Source organism: Mustela putorius, unplaced genomic scaffold, assembly GCF_011764305.1.
Source record: "Mustela putorius furo isolate JIRA1106 unplaced genomic scaffold, ASM1176430v1.1 tig00003901_pilon_pilon_pilon, whole genome shotgun sequence".
NCBI classification, from domain to species: domain Eukaryota; kingdom Metazoa; phylum Chordata; class Mammalia; order Carnivora; family Mustelidae; genus Mustela; species Mustela putorius.
In genome coordinates, this window is record NW_025422049.1 from 8,566,716 (window position 1) to 8,584,021 (window position 17,306).

The 17,306-nt window shown below is 46.2% G+C and overlaps 1 protein-coding gene and 1 pseudogene across 1 annotated transcript; one reads left to right on the forward strand and one right to left on the reverse strand.

Annotated features, from left to right (window-relative positions):
* Positions 1–203: 203 nt before the first annotated feature.
* On the reverse strand, positions 204–8,557 carry PGRMC1 (progesterone receptor membrane component 1). The gene is made up of 3 exons (XM_045068246.1): positions 8,132–8,557; positions 4,592–4,747; positions 204–1,535 (listed from the first exon to the last, which is right to left on the reverse strand). Exons 1-3 carry the CDS (start codon positions 8,457–8,459, stop codon positions 1,432–1,434), a joined length of 588 nt encoding a protein of 195 aa, XP_044924181.1. The 5' UTR covers positions 8,460–8,557; the 3' UTR covers positions 204–1,431.
* Positions 8,558–13,156: 4,599 nt separating this feature from the next.
* LOC123388536 lies at positions 13,157–14,898 on the forward strand (annotated as a pseudogene).
* The last annotated feature ends 2,408 nt before the right edge of the window (positions 14,899–17,306 follow it).

Here is a 17,306-nt window from a genome sequence, read left to right on the forward strand (position 1 = left end):
ACAAGCTGGTATTTGGTTTGTGGTATGAGGCCTCTGAAGTTTTGCCCCATTACTGGTTTCTTTTGGAATACACACACACACACACACACACACACACACACACACACACACGAAACAGTATTAAGCTAAAATAAAATGATTGAATCTGGTTTCTTAGGTTAAGATTTAAAGAACCTTAAAGGTTTTAAAAACCCACCACACTGTACTGGGTAAAACCATTTTTTATTAACTGACCAAAGCACTTCATTTTGTTTTCTGATTTGAGGTAAAACCATTAAACACAGTTCACAAGAAAATACAAGGACTATTCAACTACAATTACAAGAGTTTGAAACCTCACTAGTTCATATAATACTTTTACAAATTCATACAACTGAACAGTCTACTTAAGCGAAGTTTATTGTTAACCAAAAGACCAATATCAAAGACCTAGACACTTGGCCTACTACTCTTGCAGTGGCTATGGTTTTGTAACAGAAGAATTAACTGTTACCTTAAGGAATATACTTTAAAAAACCCCTTGGCTAGTGATGTATACTTTCTTCACTCCTGGGAGGTGGCAGGGGAGGGTGTGAAGGCTCCCCGGAGAGTAGAGGCATACCCTCCCACTCCTGGCAAACTGTGTGAAATCACTCTTGTCCCACCGTGAACGTGGGAATGGGAAAGATAGTTCTACGTTTTTTCCTGTATTCAGGTTTCTCAGCAAGCCAGTGGATTTCTTCCAAAGCTTTCTTTTGAATGTTCAGATCCTGTTTTAAGCCTTACTGTACATTGCTGTGTTAGTGGAGGCATCTGAGTGTCCAGAGGACAAAAAGAATGATGTAGTCTACGAACACAGTGAATGTATTTTTCCCGACCAGGCCCAGCTTTGAGATTTCTTTTTTTTTTAATTTTTTTTTCTGGGCAGCTCTCTTTTGTCAATACCAAAGAGGCTTTGGAACACTGCAGATTTGCTTTAGAGGTAGATAAAACAGAAATCATGCAGTTAAGTCAATTGAGAAATAAGGGATTTGCTATCTTGAGGACATGAGGACAAGAAGTTGATCCTTGGTTCTCACGGCTAGGACTTTGCCCAGTTAACTTTTTTTTTCTTAAACCTATTTGGGGGAAATACCCAAGTCTTACCTGTGTCGCTCAAGGAAAAAAACCAATTTAAAGGCAGCTGGCACTAACCACAAACAGAAGGGGAAAGTCCTGATGTTTGGTTACAGCACTGCAGTTCACGGTCTGGATTTGTGACACACAAACACGCCATGCACTTGAAGACGGAAGAGTTAATTGGTTCAGTGTCACTAGTGATGTTAATTACAAAAACTTAACAGCGAGTTCGAAACTGCTCTAAATATTGAAATCACCATGTTTTAAAGACAGACTGGAATGTTACAAATGATTCTGCAAAATACAAAAATAGATATGCTTCCACTGGTTGCTTTAATCATTTTTCCGAGCATTCCCGTCTTTTGGTTCTTCCTCATCAGAGTACACAGTGGGCTCCTCCCCCTCCTTCAGCAGTTTGCCCACATGATGGTACTTGACTGGAGGGAGAGAAGAAAACACAAATGAGCACGGTCCTGCTTCACCTGAAAGCATCCGTTGCAGGCCTGCGGGCTGGGCTTCCCGAAAAGCTGTCAATCGCCCGGGACCCCCCGCCCCCCAAACCGTCCTCGCCAACGGGGAATTAAGAATTAAGAGTTTGGGAAAAACAGCGAACAGGTAGCAATTTCGGACACGGAGTGGGCAAGGGAAGGTCCAAGTGAGTCATGTCTGTGTGCAGGGGGGCCAGTGAGAAGAGCAAGGGCTCCGGAGGAGTCCTTAGGGGGTCTTCCGAACACCTGACGAAGGCAGCTGTGCGTTGGACAATGCATGGAAGGACCTGAGGCAAGAGGGGGTTCCAGAAAGTGACAATGCCATGTACAAAGGCAGGCCAGTGAGGCCAAACAGATCTGGGGAGCAAGCTGACAGCGACAGAGTGGGAGTGAGGGTGGAGAAGCCAGTGTAGCATGAAGGTTGTGGAAAGACAGCCTGAAGAGTTTGGACTTGATCCCATAAGTGGCAAGGGTTTAAGACAAAGGAAGCCAGTGCTCTGGCGCAGACGGGGTGGCAGAGGCGTTACCGGGCGGATTCTGGCGAGGGGAGCAGGTGCAGGCTGCCCAGGAGGCCAGCGGGTAGGTGTGCGTGTGGAGGAACAAGAGCCGGTACTAGGGTGTCCATGGGAACGGAAAGGCCAGGGTATGAGCTACTTTAAAGGAAAACTGGACGCGTGAGTTAATGAAGTTAAAACTGGAGCTCCCATGGACCAACCCGGGGACTCCGGAGACTGAGGCTCTCGGCGGGGGTGGGGTGGGGAGGGCACGTGACAGGAAATCCAAGGCAAGGGCTGGACAAGTCAGGTTACTGCTGGCAAGAAACAGGTCCCTGGAAAGCTCAGAGAAGGGGCAGCCTAGTGGAATCGTGGGACTGGAAACGGCGGCAGGAGTTAAGCAGGTGCAGGGAGGAAACGAACCAGCGAGCACTTCGTAGTCGGCTGATGGTGGAGGGAAGGGGTGAGGAGTCCGGTGGATGGAGGAAAGCAGGAGACCCATGTCTTTTTTCCCTGACGCAAGGAAAGAGCTATGCATAGCAGTTAAGTGAGTGCTTAAGGAGGCAGGAGAGCACGGGAGGAAACAGATCTGAGAGCGCAGACCAGAAACCCAGCCATCGAAAAGAACTACACCTTCCCATTTGCAATGACTCGGGTGGAACTGTTCAGCTAAGCGAAGTCCGTCAGAGAAAGACGAATACCACGTGATTTCTTCTGCGGAATTTAAGAAATAAAACAGGTGGACATAGGGGAAGGGGGAGGGACAAATAAAACAAGGCGAAAACAGGGAGGCCAAGCGTAAGAGACTCTGAACTGCAAAGAACAAACTGATGGCTGCTGGAGAGGAACCGGGAGCGGGGCATGGAGGAGGGCACGTGATAGGGTGAGCGCTCGGTGTAAGGTGCAGCCAAAGAACCACTGAGCTCTACCTCTGAAACTACTGTACTACGATAAAGGTCAATTGAACTGAATTGAAATAAAACATTTTTCCGAAAGAGATGAGAAAGGGTAGAGCCAACAGACTGCGCCCCACCCCACCCCCCGGCTGGCCATATTCTTGGGGCCCACCTAACGCGGGGTTAATCCTATCGCTGTCCCAGGCCAAGAGAGTCTCCCCTTTCTGCGTATGGGTAGGAATTAGAGAGGAGTAACCAACCCGTCTAACCAGGTAGCCAGACCTGCTTTTGTGCAAAATAATCACCGAGAACAATGGGAACTTCCCTATTGGAACATGTTATAAAAGGTCCCCAGGGTGCTCGGGGCCGCACAACAAACACAGGGCAGGCAGCGCCGGGCAACCTGCTTTAAGGGGCTCCCATGCCAGGCTTGAGTGGCACTCAAAGGGCACCAGGGGATCTGGGGGTGTCTTGGTTTAAGGGGGAGAACATTCTGACCCAGGCTTCACCTCCTTGACAAAGGCAAGCTCTAGAAGAGAGAGCTGTGTAAGTTAGAAATTATGACGGGTTGGTCCCACACAGAAGAATCTGTATTTACAAAGGCATCCTTAGGATACCCCCTACCAAAAAAAAAAAAAAATCAGGGGTGATGTTGGGTAGCTGAATTATGTTTTTGAAGTAAAAAGACCTGCCTCTAGACTTGAAAGCTCTACTTCTGTCTGCTTGGGACCCAAAACCTAAAGGTGGAACCACAGCTGGCTAATGATCAATCCAGAAACTCTGAAGTCAGCAGTATTTTCAAAGAAAATGGTGGGGTTTAGCCAAAAGAGTCAGTAATATTTAACTGGCTATAGAGAAGAGCAAATAGAGAAGATGCACTGTAAAATAACAAATCTATAAGCGCGGGTCATGGTCTTTATATACCATCAAAGCTGGGAAAGATTAGTCAAATTCTTAGTGCAGCGTCACTAAAGTGATCATTAGACTTCGGTTTGACCAAAGCCAATTCCTCAAGCCTCAAGGTTGGAACTTAACCCCCATCCTCATTCCCCCCCTCCTCCCAAAGACCTCAGCCTTGGAGCATAAGCCAGGAAACAAGGGGCTCCTTTTTCCCTCTCTTTTTAAAAATGCAGACACCATTGTTGCTGGGCAGATTATAAGCATCATTTGTAGATGAGGCCTATAGTTAGGCTCAATTAGATTCAGAGAGAAGCTGTTTGGTAGCAGAACACAAGTCTCCCATTCTTCAACAGAAATGTGGGCTGCTTTTAAACAACAAGACTTCTGCCAATCCCTCTCTCTGTACCCTACAGAGCCTTTCCCCTACACACCAAGCACCAAACCCTAGTGTGGAATCCAGGCGAAACTGTCGAAAGACTTAAAGAACAGAAACCCAAGTTCCCATAAAGAACTGGCTCAAAACTGGAGGCAAGCACAGCAAGTGACTCAGCACTGCTGCAATTACTCCAAGCCATGAACTTGATCCGTCCAAGATTCAGGAGCCTATCAAAATGCTCCCCAGTTCCAGGCTGCTTAGTAATAACTATTGTACTGCTGTGAATCCTATTACTGGTAGAAATTTGATCCAGGCACAATTTGTTAAAAAAATGCTTACAAGTGAACTGAGAGTCCCAGTCACTCAGGGTCTCCTGCTGGGCAGGAGTGAGGTCAGAAAGGTCATCGTACTCGTCCTTCAGTGCTTCCTTATCCAGGCAAAACGTGGCAAGGCCCCGGGATGCGTCTCTTCCAGCAAAGACCCCGTATGGCCCCTCTTAAAAAACAAACAAAACCAAAGACCAATTCTTTATTAGACAGTCAATTTCTCCGTGGTTCATACCCAGAAAATGGCTTCCTTCCCCATCAACAAAGACCACCCCCTTTGGCAGTGTCAAATTCCATGTGATGTTGGTGCTTTCCCCATTATGTGGCGGCTCCCAAAGGACCTCTTGTCATCAGACTCTTACGAATCAATATGCTATACGTTATCATCTGTTTCCTGTAATTCTCAAATAGCTAATAAAACGAGCCATAAATGATTATCTGCTGGGGGTGCTGGGGTGGTGGGAAATCATCCAAGATAATACTGAATCCAAAGGTCAGAATTCACTGAGGATGTTGAACCCAGAGCCTGTCTCAGCTCTAGGCATTTGGGCTATATCAGTGACAGTTATGGCTCCTTAAGATAGTAGGTACTGAGGCATAATGAAAACACTTCCTTATAAAATGTATTCTGATACGTTTAAATGAGTCAAAAGTATCTCGTAGTGATCTTTGGTTGTGAGACTCTGTTAAACATGTGGCATCTGTAGCAGTAATCATTTGATAAAGAGTACCAGTGGTCCAGAAATCTATCCCCATGTTACATCATCAAAACTGTCAGTAAAGAGGTAGCAGAGATCAGCTCCATCGCTCCGGTGAGTGTGAAGATTCAAAACACCTTAGACTTTCATGGGGAAAAAAAAAAGGCTGAATCAATATCCCCAAATAACTTTATAAATTATATAAAACATTAGAATCCTATTATATATAATATTATACTGAACTTTTGTCTAAGAGAGTGGTGAATTATTCTGTAGGTACTTAAAGTGGATGTGTAGACTTATTTAAATATTGCACAAGTAAAGGAAAAGAAGCCAGTGTACTTTCAACTGTGTGCTGTTCCCACCCAGGTAGACTGGGTAGCAACTCTGACATTAAAGTTTGTAGGTAACTGTAATGCCAAGTATGAGATCAGTTTCAATATGGCCTGGTCACTGGAAACCTCAATCCCCTAGGAATTTTTTTTTAACAAATTACACAAAATGTATGATCAACTTTTAAATGCAAATAAGGTTCGAAAGAAAACCAGTTGCTTGCGATCTTCATTGTATGCTATCGAGTCTAACGAAGGTTAAAAAAAAAAAAAAAAGAAGAACCCATCTCACGGTTTTCACAAATGTGTGTGTATATAAATAGATATACTTCTAGTGGACATGGTAGCATCTAGTACTTGAAACCAGGCCAATTGTTCTGGTTTGGACTGTGCTACTCCAGAGATTATGGTCACAGAACACTAAAAAATGGCTCAAGGGGAGTATTAAACGTCTTTGGAGAATAGAGATTATTCACCAGAACGTATCTTCACTAGAATGTAAGCTCCATAAGCACAGATGTGTGTCTGTTTTGCTCACAGCCGTATTCCCAGTATCCACAAAAGCGCCGTGCATGGAATGGTGGGCACTGGAATGAGTAATTTTTAAGAATCCTCTATAATATGAACGGTCATTTGCATGTGAGGTCACATATTCATGGGCTCACGGGATGATACCACAGGGTAGAGACTGAGGAGATCTCACAATGGGGGGCCATCCTTAGCATTTTTCAGAGGGACAACTAAGGCCCAGAGAGGGAACAATGCTTTGCACCAGGTCACACAGCTAGTCAGTAATCCAACCAGGATCAGAACTCAGGTCGCCTGACTCCCCCGAGTTTTGTGTTTCTGTGCACAGGCCTGCATTCCTCACAATGACTTTGCAAATTATAATCCTAGGATGTTACCCCATGCACTGGGTTGAAGTCCTTGATGGTGTAGCTCAGGAGGGACAGCTATTTACTGGATTATGTAAAGTGGAAGTGACAGGGGAAGTGACAACAACGAAGGTGTGGTTCCCACATTCTTTGGACAGTTACATGGCCTACAGAAAGTAGGTCTTCTAAATCAGCCACAAGGAAAAACCGGTAAGGGGGACCAGTTCCTGAAGAACCTTCACCCATCTGATTTTGATTAGTTGTGCTGGGCGGGTAAAACAAAGCAGGAGCGGAGATGACAGTGACCACCGCCTTCTATCCTTTTCCCTCTCTCCAGACCAGTGGGGAAGAGGGCCCTCAATATGGACACACTCCCTGAGCTCCTTGTTTTTAGGAGTCCGCATTAGAGGAGCTAAAATCTCTTCCTCCCCCTCTCCGGAATAGTCTACGGGGCGCGACTTTCCAAACCCGGCCGCTTCTCAAATGCGCCTGGGGGAGCTGCTTAAAACGCAGATTGCTGGACCTCCCCCACAGAGCCTCCTCCACCGTGGCTGCGATTAAGCCGGGAATCGGTGTTTTTTTTCTCCAGTGCATCAGGTGATTCTGATCCGCAACCAGGCTTAGAAAGCCTCATCCCTAACGGCCCTCCAAGCCTGCCCCCCTCCAACGGCTCAGCAGTTATCCACCCTCATTTCCCCTCTGCTTGGCTCTTCCTGAAATCCCCACACCCAGCAGCCCTCACAGCCCTACCCCTTTTGTTTCCCAGGATCCTCCCACTTCTCCCTCCCTCCATTTTTAATTTTTTTTTTTTTTTTGGCTTCTAGTCCTTTCTCTCCCGCTATAGATTAAAATGCTCTATTACCTTCTCATCTCGCCACGTTCCCATTGTCCGCTACGTTAAGCCTCCTCCCAACCTCCCTCCATCAGCTCGCCCCGTCTCCCCCCACCGAGCCTCCCCGTTCACCTTCCAGCTTTTCTGTCGGCCACACACAGCACGCGCACACACATACCAAACACATGCCACACACATACCTGACACATGCCACATTCCGAGCGCGCGCACGCCCGCACACTCGCGCCTGGCCAGCCACAGCCACGGACTACGCACTCACACACCGCCCGCTGGCACACACTTGGCTGCTACCTGCCGCTCATCCCACCCCCGCTCTCTGGCTCCCACACCTTCACACACTCCGCGGCCCCTCCCGGCGGCAGCGGCCTTTGCCTCCTCTCCCAGGCTGGACCTGCCCCCCCCCCCCGCGCTTCCCTCGAGACACCCTCGTTTCCCTTCTCCAGCCCAACACCGCCCCTCCTTCCAGGAACCCCCCAAACCCCATGCCCTCGAAGCTCCCTCAACTCTGCGCGCGGCCGTGCCCCCTCTTTCAGGGCGGCGAGCTCGCCCACCCCGCAGGTCCCCCTCCAGCAGCCGCCCCCCGCCCCGGCCCGGGCGCTCCAGCCTCCTCTCCGTCCCCCCCACCCGCCCATCCCGGCGCTGGCGGCGTCCCCCGCCGGCCGCAGCCCTTCTAGAGCGACCCTCGTCCACTGCCGCCGAGGGGGGTGCCCCGCTCCCCCCTCGCCTCCCCCCGGCCCCTGCCCCGGGCCAGGGCCCGTTCTTTTGTCTCCGCGTCCCCTGGGCGGCCGCAGTTACCGGGCCCGTAGAACTTGCGGCCTTTGGTCACGTCGAACACCTTGCCGTTGATGGCCATGAGTATGCGCGGGTCCTGGACGCCGTCGAAGCGCCGCAGCTCGGCAGGGGTGAAGTCGCGCCGCTTAAGGCGGGGCAGCGGGGGCGGTTCGTCGTCGTCGCTGTCGTTGCTGGCCGCCGGCTGGTCCCCGCGCACGATCTTGTACAGCAGGAACACGCAGAGGCCGAGCAGCAGCAGGTTGAGCGGCGACGTGAAAATCTCGTGCAGCAGCCCGCCACTCTCCAGCTCGCTCGGGTCGGCGCCGGTCGCCGCCACATCCTCGGCAGCCATGATCTCTGGAGCAAAGGTTGGGCCGGGCTAGGGAGGGCTCCGGAACTGGCGGCTTTCTCCTCCCTCTCAGCGAGCTAGTGGCGCGCGGGGCTCCGCGGACAAGGACTAGCCAGCGGAGGAGGCGGGCCGGGGCGGGGCCGGGGCGGAGCCTCTAGGCCCCGCCTCCCCCTCTGCTGCCCGGGCGCCCGGAGGGTCCGACTCTGGCCCCCCACCTGGCCTCCGGACGGTCCTTCCCCTCCCCCCGGCCCCCGGCCGGATCCTGCCTCCCCTGCGGCGGCGGGAGGAGCCCCCGTCTCGGCCCTACCTGCGAGGCCGCGGCCCCATCCTCACGCCATCCCCGCTCCAGCCTCTAGCTGAGCGCGACGCGGCGCGCACCCCTCCTCCGCACACTCCCGGGCTTCTTGCACCGGGACCTGCTCCTAGAGCCTCGGCTTTGCAGAGCTCTGGCCGAGGCCCGCTCGGCCACCTGATGCGCGCCACGCACGACTCCATTCCTCTTGCTTCAGCTTCTCTCTCGCCTTCCATTCTGAAACCTCACCTTTCCCCGCCCATAGCCCCGGGACCGCGAGGCTCCCTTGGGGGGGACAGCAAGGAAATTCTCTCCACCTTGGAGGCCCAGACTACCCATTTCCACCTTGGGAACCCGCTTTCACTCTCCTTAACGACCTTCTCCAATCCTCCCCGCTGGAGGCTGTGGTGTGGACACCCCCTTGTAGCTCAAGTCCGCGCACAGCCCCCCCCCCCGCCCACGCCTGACACCTCTCCCAGTATTTGGGGGAGACAGATCTGCTTGCCAGATCAAATTGGTTCATTCTCGGAAATCTAAACCCTTTCGCAATCACAGATTTGCTCAGTCCCAACGCATCAGCAAGCAACTCTGTTGTTGCGCCTTTTCTTTTTTGGCTCAGAATAATGACCGAAGTTTCTTTGTTGGCAGCGTTCTTTTATTTGTAGTCTGTCGAGCTACCCTTGGCAGGCTCAATGACCCTGTGCTGTATCCCAGACGAAGGCGGGAGTTGGTCCACTGGCTACTGATGGGCTAACCGTCTGTGCAGGAACAGGCCTTACGGAGGAAAGGCTGTCTCTATCCTTCAGAACCCTAATCCTGCCGCCCTCTTCACGGTCACGGGCGTGGGGGGCGGGGTGGGTAGCGGAAGAAAGGATAGAGAGAAGGGGGAAAAATAATTAAAACCAAGTCCTGCACACATCTGCAGCCCAGAGCAGTACTTTTCCACCAAGAGTTCTGTTTGCTTGCACGTAGTTTATTCCGCCTCTCAACACGCAAGAGATTTGAGAGAACTGGCGTCTTACCTCAGAATTCTAAAAATTTCTGGCACCAACTGCTTCCATCCCTGCCCCCACCCCATCTTCTTAAATCATTTAAAAGTGCATAGGAGCAGAATAATCCTTAAATGGGGCCTACGCATTTTTTTCTTCACAGATCTAAATTTAGGGTTAGCTGAAATGGCCCTAACAGAGCTTTTGTCAAACCTCCTCCATGTAATCAAGGGAAAACAGGCTTAAAATGAGGGCCCAGGGCCTTAGTTAGACTCTAGTTACCTTTTATTTCAAAAGTTTATGGCCAAGATACTTTTAAAAACCAAACACAAAACCAAAAGCAAACTTTTGAAATATATTTTAATTTACATCTAACGACAGAGAAAGGGTTAATACCTTGTAAGAGCTCATTTTAATTGATAAGAAAATCCAGAAGATGCTAGTCAATAAATGGGCAAAAAATGGAAATAGGTAGTCCACAGAAGTGGGGATACCAATGGTGAATAAGCATATGAAAACTGTTCAGTCTTACCTGTACCCCTGAAACAAATAATACATTATATGTTTAAAAAAATAAAAATAAAAAAGAAAATGGTATTGGCCCACAACATAAAAAAAAGAAAAATGTTCAGTCTTGCTGGCAATGAAAAAAGGAGATATCACTCACCTACCACCTTCCTGTCAAAAAGATGCAATGAAAAAAAGATGATCTACAAGGCTGGCACAAGAGTAATGAGACTCTTGTACACTGTTGGGAGTAGAAATTGATATAATCTTTTGTCATTCATAAAAACGCTCTCTATCCTTTAATCCCACTTCTAGAAATCTACTGTTTGGTCCAGTACTTTGACCTAGGAATCCATGCGAAGGAAACACTTAGAAATACAAAAAAAAAATCTTATACTAAGATGCTTATCAGAAAACCTTTTTTTTTTTTTTTTTGAGTAGTAAGCTCCTTGCCCAATGTGGGGCTCAGACTCCTAACCTCGAGATCAAGAGTTGCATCTCTACTGACTGAGCCAGCCAGACACCCCAGAAAATCACTCTGAATATGAGAAAACTGGAAACAACCTAAATGTTAAACTTTAAGAAATAGCTAATTAATCCGCTTGAAATGTGACAAACCCATAAAACATTATTATGACGTGCATGACATGGGAAAATGCTTATGTCTTAATCTTAAGAGAGAAAAACAGGATACAAAACTATGCAGTATGAAAACTCAACTCTGTAAAAAAAAAAAATGCATGAAAAGGAAGCCTAAAAGGAAACATGCTAAAATGTTAACTGTTGTGATTGTTAGTTTCTTTGTACTTCTCTATGTTTTCCACAATGATCACATGTCACTTCTAGCCTCAGGAGGAAAAAAAATGATTTATTATTACTTTTGTGAAAAAAAAAAGTAGAACAGTAATACATGCTCATTGTAACAAACTTAAGCAATACTTAAGTGCATAAAAGAAAAAATGAGATTTATTCTCTCTCTCCCAGCTCCCCAGACAATCTTTGAATGGGACCCACACATTAGCAATTTGGTTTATATTCTTGCAGACACGTGAAACACACATACACACACCTATACACACACACAGGTTTTGTTTTACAAAACTAGGGAAATTTAAAAATTATAAATGGTTTACCAGGGGTCTTTTCCCTAACAGATAAAAAGTAAAAAAAAAATAAGAATAAATCATCAGTTCCCACCCAGATAACCTTTGCTGAAATTTTTAAAAAATATTTTATTCACCCATTTGACAGAGAGAAATCACAAGTAGGCAGAGAGGCAGGCAGAGAGACAAGGGGGGAAGCAGGCTCCTCGCTGAGCAGAGAGCCCAATGTGGGGCTTGATCCCAGGACCCTGAGATCACGACCTGAGCCGAAGGGAGAGGCCCAGCCCACTGAGCCACCCAGGTGCCCCTGAAATTTTTTCAAAGTCATATTTGTTTAAGGTCGTAAAATTCAAACTATGGACAGACACAAAAAGTATATTAAAGCCCTTCTTCTCTCTCCTCAAAAATAAGTACTATTAAAAGTGGGGGCATTGTCAGACACAGAAGGACAATACTGTGTGATATATCTTATATGTGGAATCTAAAAACAGACACGGAACTAAAACAAAAAACAGTGGAATGATGGCGACCAAGCGCTAGGAGTGGGGAAAGGGAAGAGAAGTTGTTTAAGGCTACATACTTACAACTAGTAGATAAGTAAGTCCTGAAGAGCTAACGTATAGTACAGTGATTCTAGACAGCAAAACCATATCTTAAACAGTAAACTTGCTAAGAGACTAGATCTTAATTGTGCTCACCACTAGAAGGAATTAAAATTAAGTGATGACACAGGTGTTAGCTAACGCTACACTAACAATTTTATTACAATATAAATGTTTCAAATCAGCGTGTTGGACACCTTAAACTTACACAATGCTATATGTTATCTCACTTACATTATAATTTATCTTTTTTTTTTTTTGTAGTGGAAAGAATGGGGGATGGAGAGCCGAGGGAGAGGGAGAGATAGAATCTCAAACAGACTCCCCGCTGAGCCTAGAGCCTGATGTGGGTCTCAATCCCACAACCTTGAGCTCATGATCCAAGCTGAAATCAAGAGTCAGACACTTAACCCACTGAGCCACCCAGGCATCCCTATATTTTATCTTAAAAAGTGGGAGAAATGCCTTTAGGGAGGGCTGGGATTATTTATAATTTTCATTTATCACAGTACAGTGCCCTTTCTGCTACATCTCTGTATTCCCCTGGATAATAGATTGAAGGAAGTCTTGCCTCACACAGAGGGTAGAAAAGTTGTGCAACTTAAAACCTTGAGCAATGACAGCTTGAAAATATAAATGCTCTCAAAGCAGATTTGATATTAAGGTGGGCTCTTAAGTAACACTGGAAACACTGGGATGTTGAGATTGTTGGGGAAAAGCACCACCCCTCCTTCTAATTTATAGTCGGTGGAAAGGTCTTGTCCAGAGTTCTTAAATTCTGTGGAAATAGGAAGTAAGCTCCTGACTAAAAAGCTCTCTCCAGAACATGAGAGTTGCATTATATGTGCTCTTTGGCTTCAGATCAATTTCTAAAGCTTATGTACTTGACCTGAGCACTACTTCTTTCCCAAGATATATATTAAATCTGCTGACGTTTCTAAACTTCCTGCCTTCTTTAAATTATTTTCAAAGGTTTTCGAAAGCTTTTAAAGAAAAATAGGACAATTGGCTGATGAGCAAAAAAAATGTGTGGGAAGTAATTCAACTTCACTAGTAATCAAATCTACAAGAACAAAATAACAAGGTACCACTTTTCATCATTCAAATTACAGGAGCATTCTCTTTTGCCTTTTGTTTCTTGAAGTTTTTTAAGAATGGTAATCCAGGGTGTTGGCAAGCATACAATAAAGGCAGATACTCTGACACAATGCTGGCAAGAGTGAAATTGCTAGAATGAAAGATTGATTTTGTTCACCAGTGTATTTCAAGTCCCTTGACCATGTCTATCCCAATAAAGTAGTGGGCACTCAATATTGTTGAACTAAATTATATTTTGAGTGAGTATAGACTTTTTGGAAAGCCCTTTTGGCAATATGCAGCAAGAGCCTCAAATTATTCCTAACCTGTGACCAAAGAATTTAACTTCTAGAACTTTTTCTTAGGGAAGTGCTCAAAGATGTGAACAGAGATTTATATAGAAAAATCACAGGAGTGCCTAAGTGGCTCAGTCAGTTAAGCATCTGCCTTGGTCTCAGGTCATGATCCCAGGGTCCTGGGTTGGAGCCCCACCTTGGGCTCCCTGCTCAGCTGGTGAGTCTGCTTCTCCCTCTCCTCCCTTCTTGCTCTCTCTCTCTCTCTCTCTCTCACTATCTCTGCCTCTTTCTCACTCAAATAAATAAATAAACTCTTAAAAAAAAAACAGAAAAAAATCACAAAGCATGATAGATGGTAGCAAAAACTGGAAACAACCTAAGTTATCAAAGATGCTCCCCATGTCACTCAGAGTAAAAGCCCAAAGTCCTTACAGCAGCTTACAGGGACACACAGGATTCACACCACCCACCCTACCCTTACTTTTAGGATGTTAGCACCTCATTTCCCAATTCCTTTCCTGGTCACTTAACTTCCAGCTGCAGTCATCGCCTTACTGGCCCGGGAACAACTAGGCATGTTTCAAGTTCAGGGACCCTGTACTTGTGATTCCTTTTGCTGGAATGTTCTTGCCCAGATATCTTCATGAATCATTCCTTTACTGCTTTCTAATTTTGAAACATTTCCCCCCCACCCCATCCTCCTTCTTGGTTTTATTCTTCTCTATCGCATTTACTGCTTCCTAATATACAATATCCTTTACTCACTTTTTTGGTAATCTCCTTCAATTTGAAGATGAAAGATTTTATTTCCTTCCGTACCATATCCCCATACTTAGAATCGTGGCTGATGCATAGCAGGTGCTCAGGAATATATTTGTGGACTTCAATTGATTTGAATATGGAAAACCACTATGTGAAACAAAAATGCACAGACAAGACACGAAGGAAATGTGCATAATAGTAAATGACAACAGTGCGTCTGCCACCTCATGATTCCTCCGGTGGCTGTGCCGCGTCCATCTGTCTGCCCCTGATGCCCAGAGGTCTTGGAAAGGCACGCTGGGCAGTGACTCTGACATGGAGCCGAGCCAGTACCAGAGCGACCACGGGTCGTCTTCTGGGGTGACTACGAAGAGCAGGAAAAATTACTGAACAAGTGCTGCACGTTGTATACTGGAAACCTTTCCTTTGACACCACTGAAGGACACATCTATGAACTCTTGAGCAAAAGTGGCGGCATAAAGAATATCGTGATGGACCCGGATGTGGGTTCTGGAGTCCTATTCAAGAGCAGGTGCAGAAAATGCCGTGAGCTGCAGACATGGAACTCGTCTGTGTGACCCGCTCATTTGCACAGATGCGGATGCAGGCTTTAAGGAAGGCAGGCAGTATGGCCGTGGACAACCTGGGGACCAGACAGGAGATGAGTGTCGGGAGGACAATGATGCCAGAGGAGGAGGCCATGGAAAACTGGTCCTAAACCAGCAAGTGGTGAGAGCCCCATCATGAAAACTCACTCCTCTGGCCTGTTGAACTTGCCTGGCATTACCCAGGGTCTGCAAAGCTGCCCACTTTTACCAGGTTTAATTTTTTTTTTCTCCAAGAAATTTCTCCAATCCATGTGGACTCGAACTCACAACCCCAAGATCAAGGCTCCAGGGCTCAAGCCAGCCAGGCGCCCCTACCATGCTTTGTTCAAGGTCTCTACTGAGCTGGAAGACTTTTCATGGTTTTCCTATTAAGGGACAGAATCCAAAAGAAAGCCTCTAATTCTGTAGTCTTAGACTCTTGGCCATGGGTCCATTTACCAAACGGTTTTATGTTACCAGGTTGCATTCAGGGGCAACAGATTTGATCTCTGATGTTGACCTGTCTGCCCCCAAACACCATACTTCTAGGAAGATGGAAAATTAAGAAAAAAAAATGGATAGTAGGGGCTCCTGGGTGGCGCAACGGGTTAAAGCCTCCGCTCAGCAGGGAGCCTGCTTCCCCCTCTATGCCTGTCTCTCTGCCTACTTGTCATCTCTGCCTGTCAAATAAATAAATAAAATCTTTGAAAAAAATTAATAGTAGATTCATGGTCTACATTGGGGCCTGGAGTTCTTATTTAAACATTTTTAAGTTTGCAGAAGATAAAATGTAATAAATGGGGTTTTGTTGTGTCATACAGCTTTGTTCTAAATTAGTAGCTATTTGAAAACTGACTTTGTTTTCTGTGTTGAGTTCTCATCCCCAAAGGCAAACTTAGGTGTCGAGGAAACTTCCTCAATTGGTGGTTGCAAAAGTAAGCCTTAGACTGTCCCAGGGAGACCCCTGGCTTCTGTGCTTTATGTATCAGGACTTGAAAAGTTTTGACTGTATGCAATTTTCAAAAGGTGTGTTTTACTTAAAGTTACGAAAAAGGGTTCATGCATCCGATTGAGGCAATTTCAGAGTGATCTCAGGAATGGAATGGGTTTCAAAAGCGCTCGGGGATCAAGAGAACACTTAACCAGAACAACCAGGAATTGCTTCCCTTGGGAAATGTGGGTTGGCCAACTCTCATATTGGAGCCTGTCTTGTTTTTCCCCGATTGTGCTTACTGAGTTTCAGAGCCTTGAGAGTGAGCTGATGGCCTCTCCAGAGAAGGGGTCTACACAATTTATTTTGCCTTTGTAAGGCACAAGGTGATTTCTCTAACATATGTGAGCTCTTGCTCATTTGAACTGTTAGTCTAAGATAATTTCCTCCGACGTAAATGAAATTTTTTTCATGGAGTAATAGAGCATGTCCCAACTTCCACTCGAGTCTGCAGAAGTTGGGGCTGGAACATCTCAGTGTGAACGCCTTTCACGTTAGGTTAAGTATAGGATTCCTCATTAAGTTCAAGCTGATTATTTGGATTCTTAAGAGCCGTGTCTAGTTGTATGTGTTTAGGAAAGAACAATTGCAAATGTCTAATGAGGACATATTCTTCGTTTTAAAAATTTCTTTTACGCTGTCGTTTGAATGAATGTACTTTATAATTTCGTAATAAAATGCAACTCAGATTTCTATAGTCCTTAAAGCAAACAGTGGTTTCAGCTTGAAATGTTGGACCAAGTTTTCATTGTCTCTGCCCATTACCTCGCCTAGAAAGAGGGACATTGTAATGCTTAAAAAAAGAAAAAGTTAATGATAACTAGTATTTTTCTTAAGATTTTTATTTATTTATTTATTTGGCAGAGATCACAAGTAGGCAGAGAGGCAGGCAGAGAGAGAGAGAGAAGGAAGCAGAGAGCCCGATGCGGGACTCGATCCCAGGACCGTGGGATCATGACCTGAGCCAAAGGCAGAGGCTCAACCCACTGAGCCATCTGGGTGCCCCTGATAACTAGTATGTTAACTATAGTGGACTTAAAATGTAAAAAAGTTGATGACAACTACATCTGGGTTGTGACACTATGGATAATTTTTGCTTCCTTTTTTGTGCAGTGAGCATTAATTACTTTTATTATTGTAAAAAGTCGTACAAAGTTCAAACTATGAAAAGGATGAAAACCAAAACTTCAAAGTTGCTGACTGTGTCTTACATAATAGAAGTATACAGATTCCAAAACAAACAACCAAGTATAGGGACTCTACATTTTCAATTTCAGAGATCACAGTAGGCAGCGTTTGGTGCTGAGATTTTAAAGAGACCCAAAAGGGACCTGTCCATCTGTATTCACTTGACCTTGAGGACCTCTTGAGACTCTGCTCTGAGCTAGGCTCTGTGGCAGATACTAAGTATGCAAAATCTTTGCCCCTCAAAGAAGGAGCTCACTGTCCAGCAACGGGAGACAGACAGTCAAAAGGTTATAGATGCTGTGATCATGGTATGCACACGAAAAGGAGGAGGTAAAGAAAGGAGGAATTGGAGGTCTGGTCTAGGAAGATTTCATGCAAGAGGTGTCTTTGGGCTGAGCCTTAAAACTGTTCACCCAGCGGACAAAGAAGCAATGAGTTTTCTAGGGAAACCGGTGG

What these genes read in the sequence shown, in the direction of transcription:
- PGRMC1 (XM_045068246.1), bottom strand. Translation starts at nt 8,459, where the DNA reads ATGGCTGCCGAGGATGTGGCGGCGACCGGCGCCGACCCGAGCGAGCTG. An exon ending in CCGCAAGTTCTACGGGCCCG is followed by an intron (nt 4,748 to 8,131) that starts GTAACTGCGGCC and finishes TTGTTTTTTAAG; the next exon opens with AGGGGCCATACGGGGTCTTT. An exon ending in CTGGGACTCTCAGTTCACTT is followed by an intron (nt 1,536 to 4,591) that starts GTAAGCATTTTT and finishes CTCTCCCTCCAG; the next exon opens with TCAAGTACCATCATGTGGGC.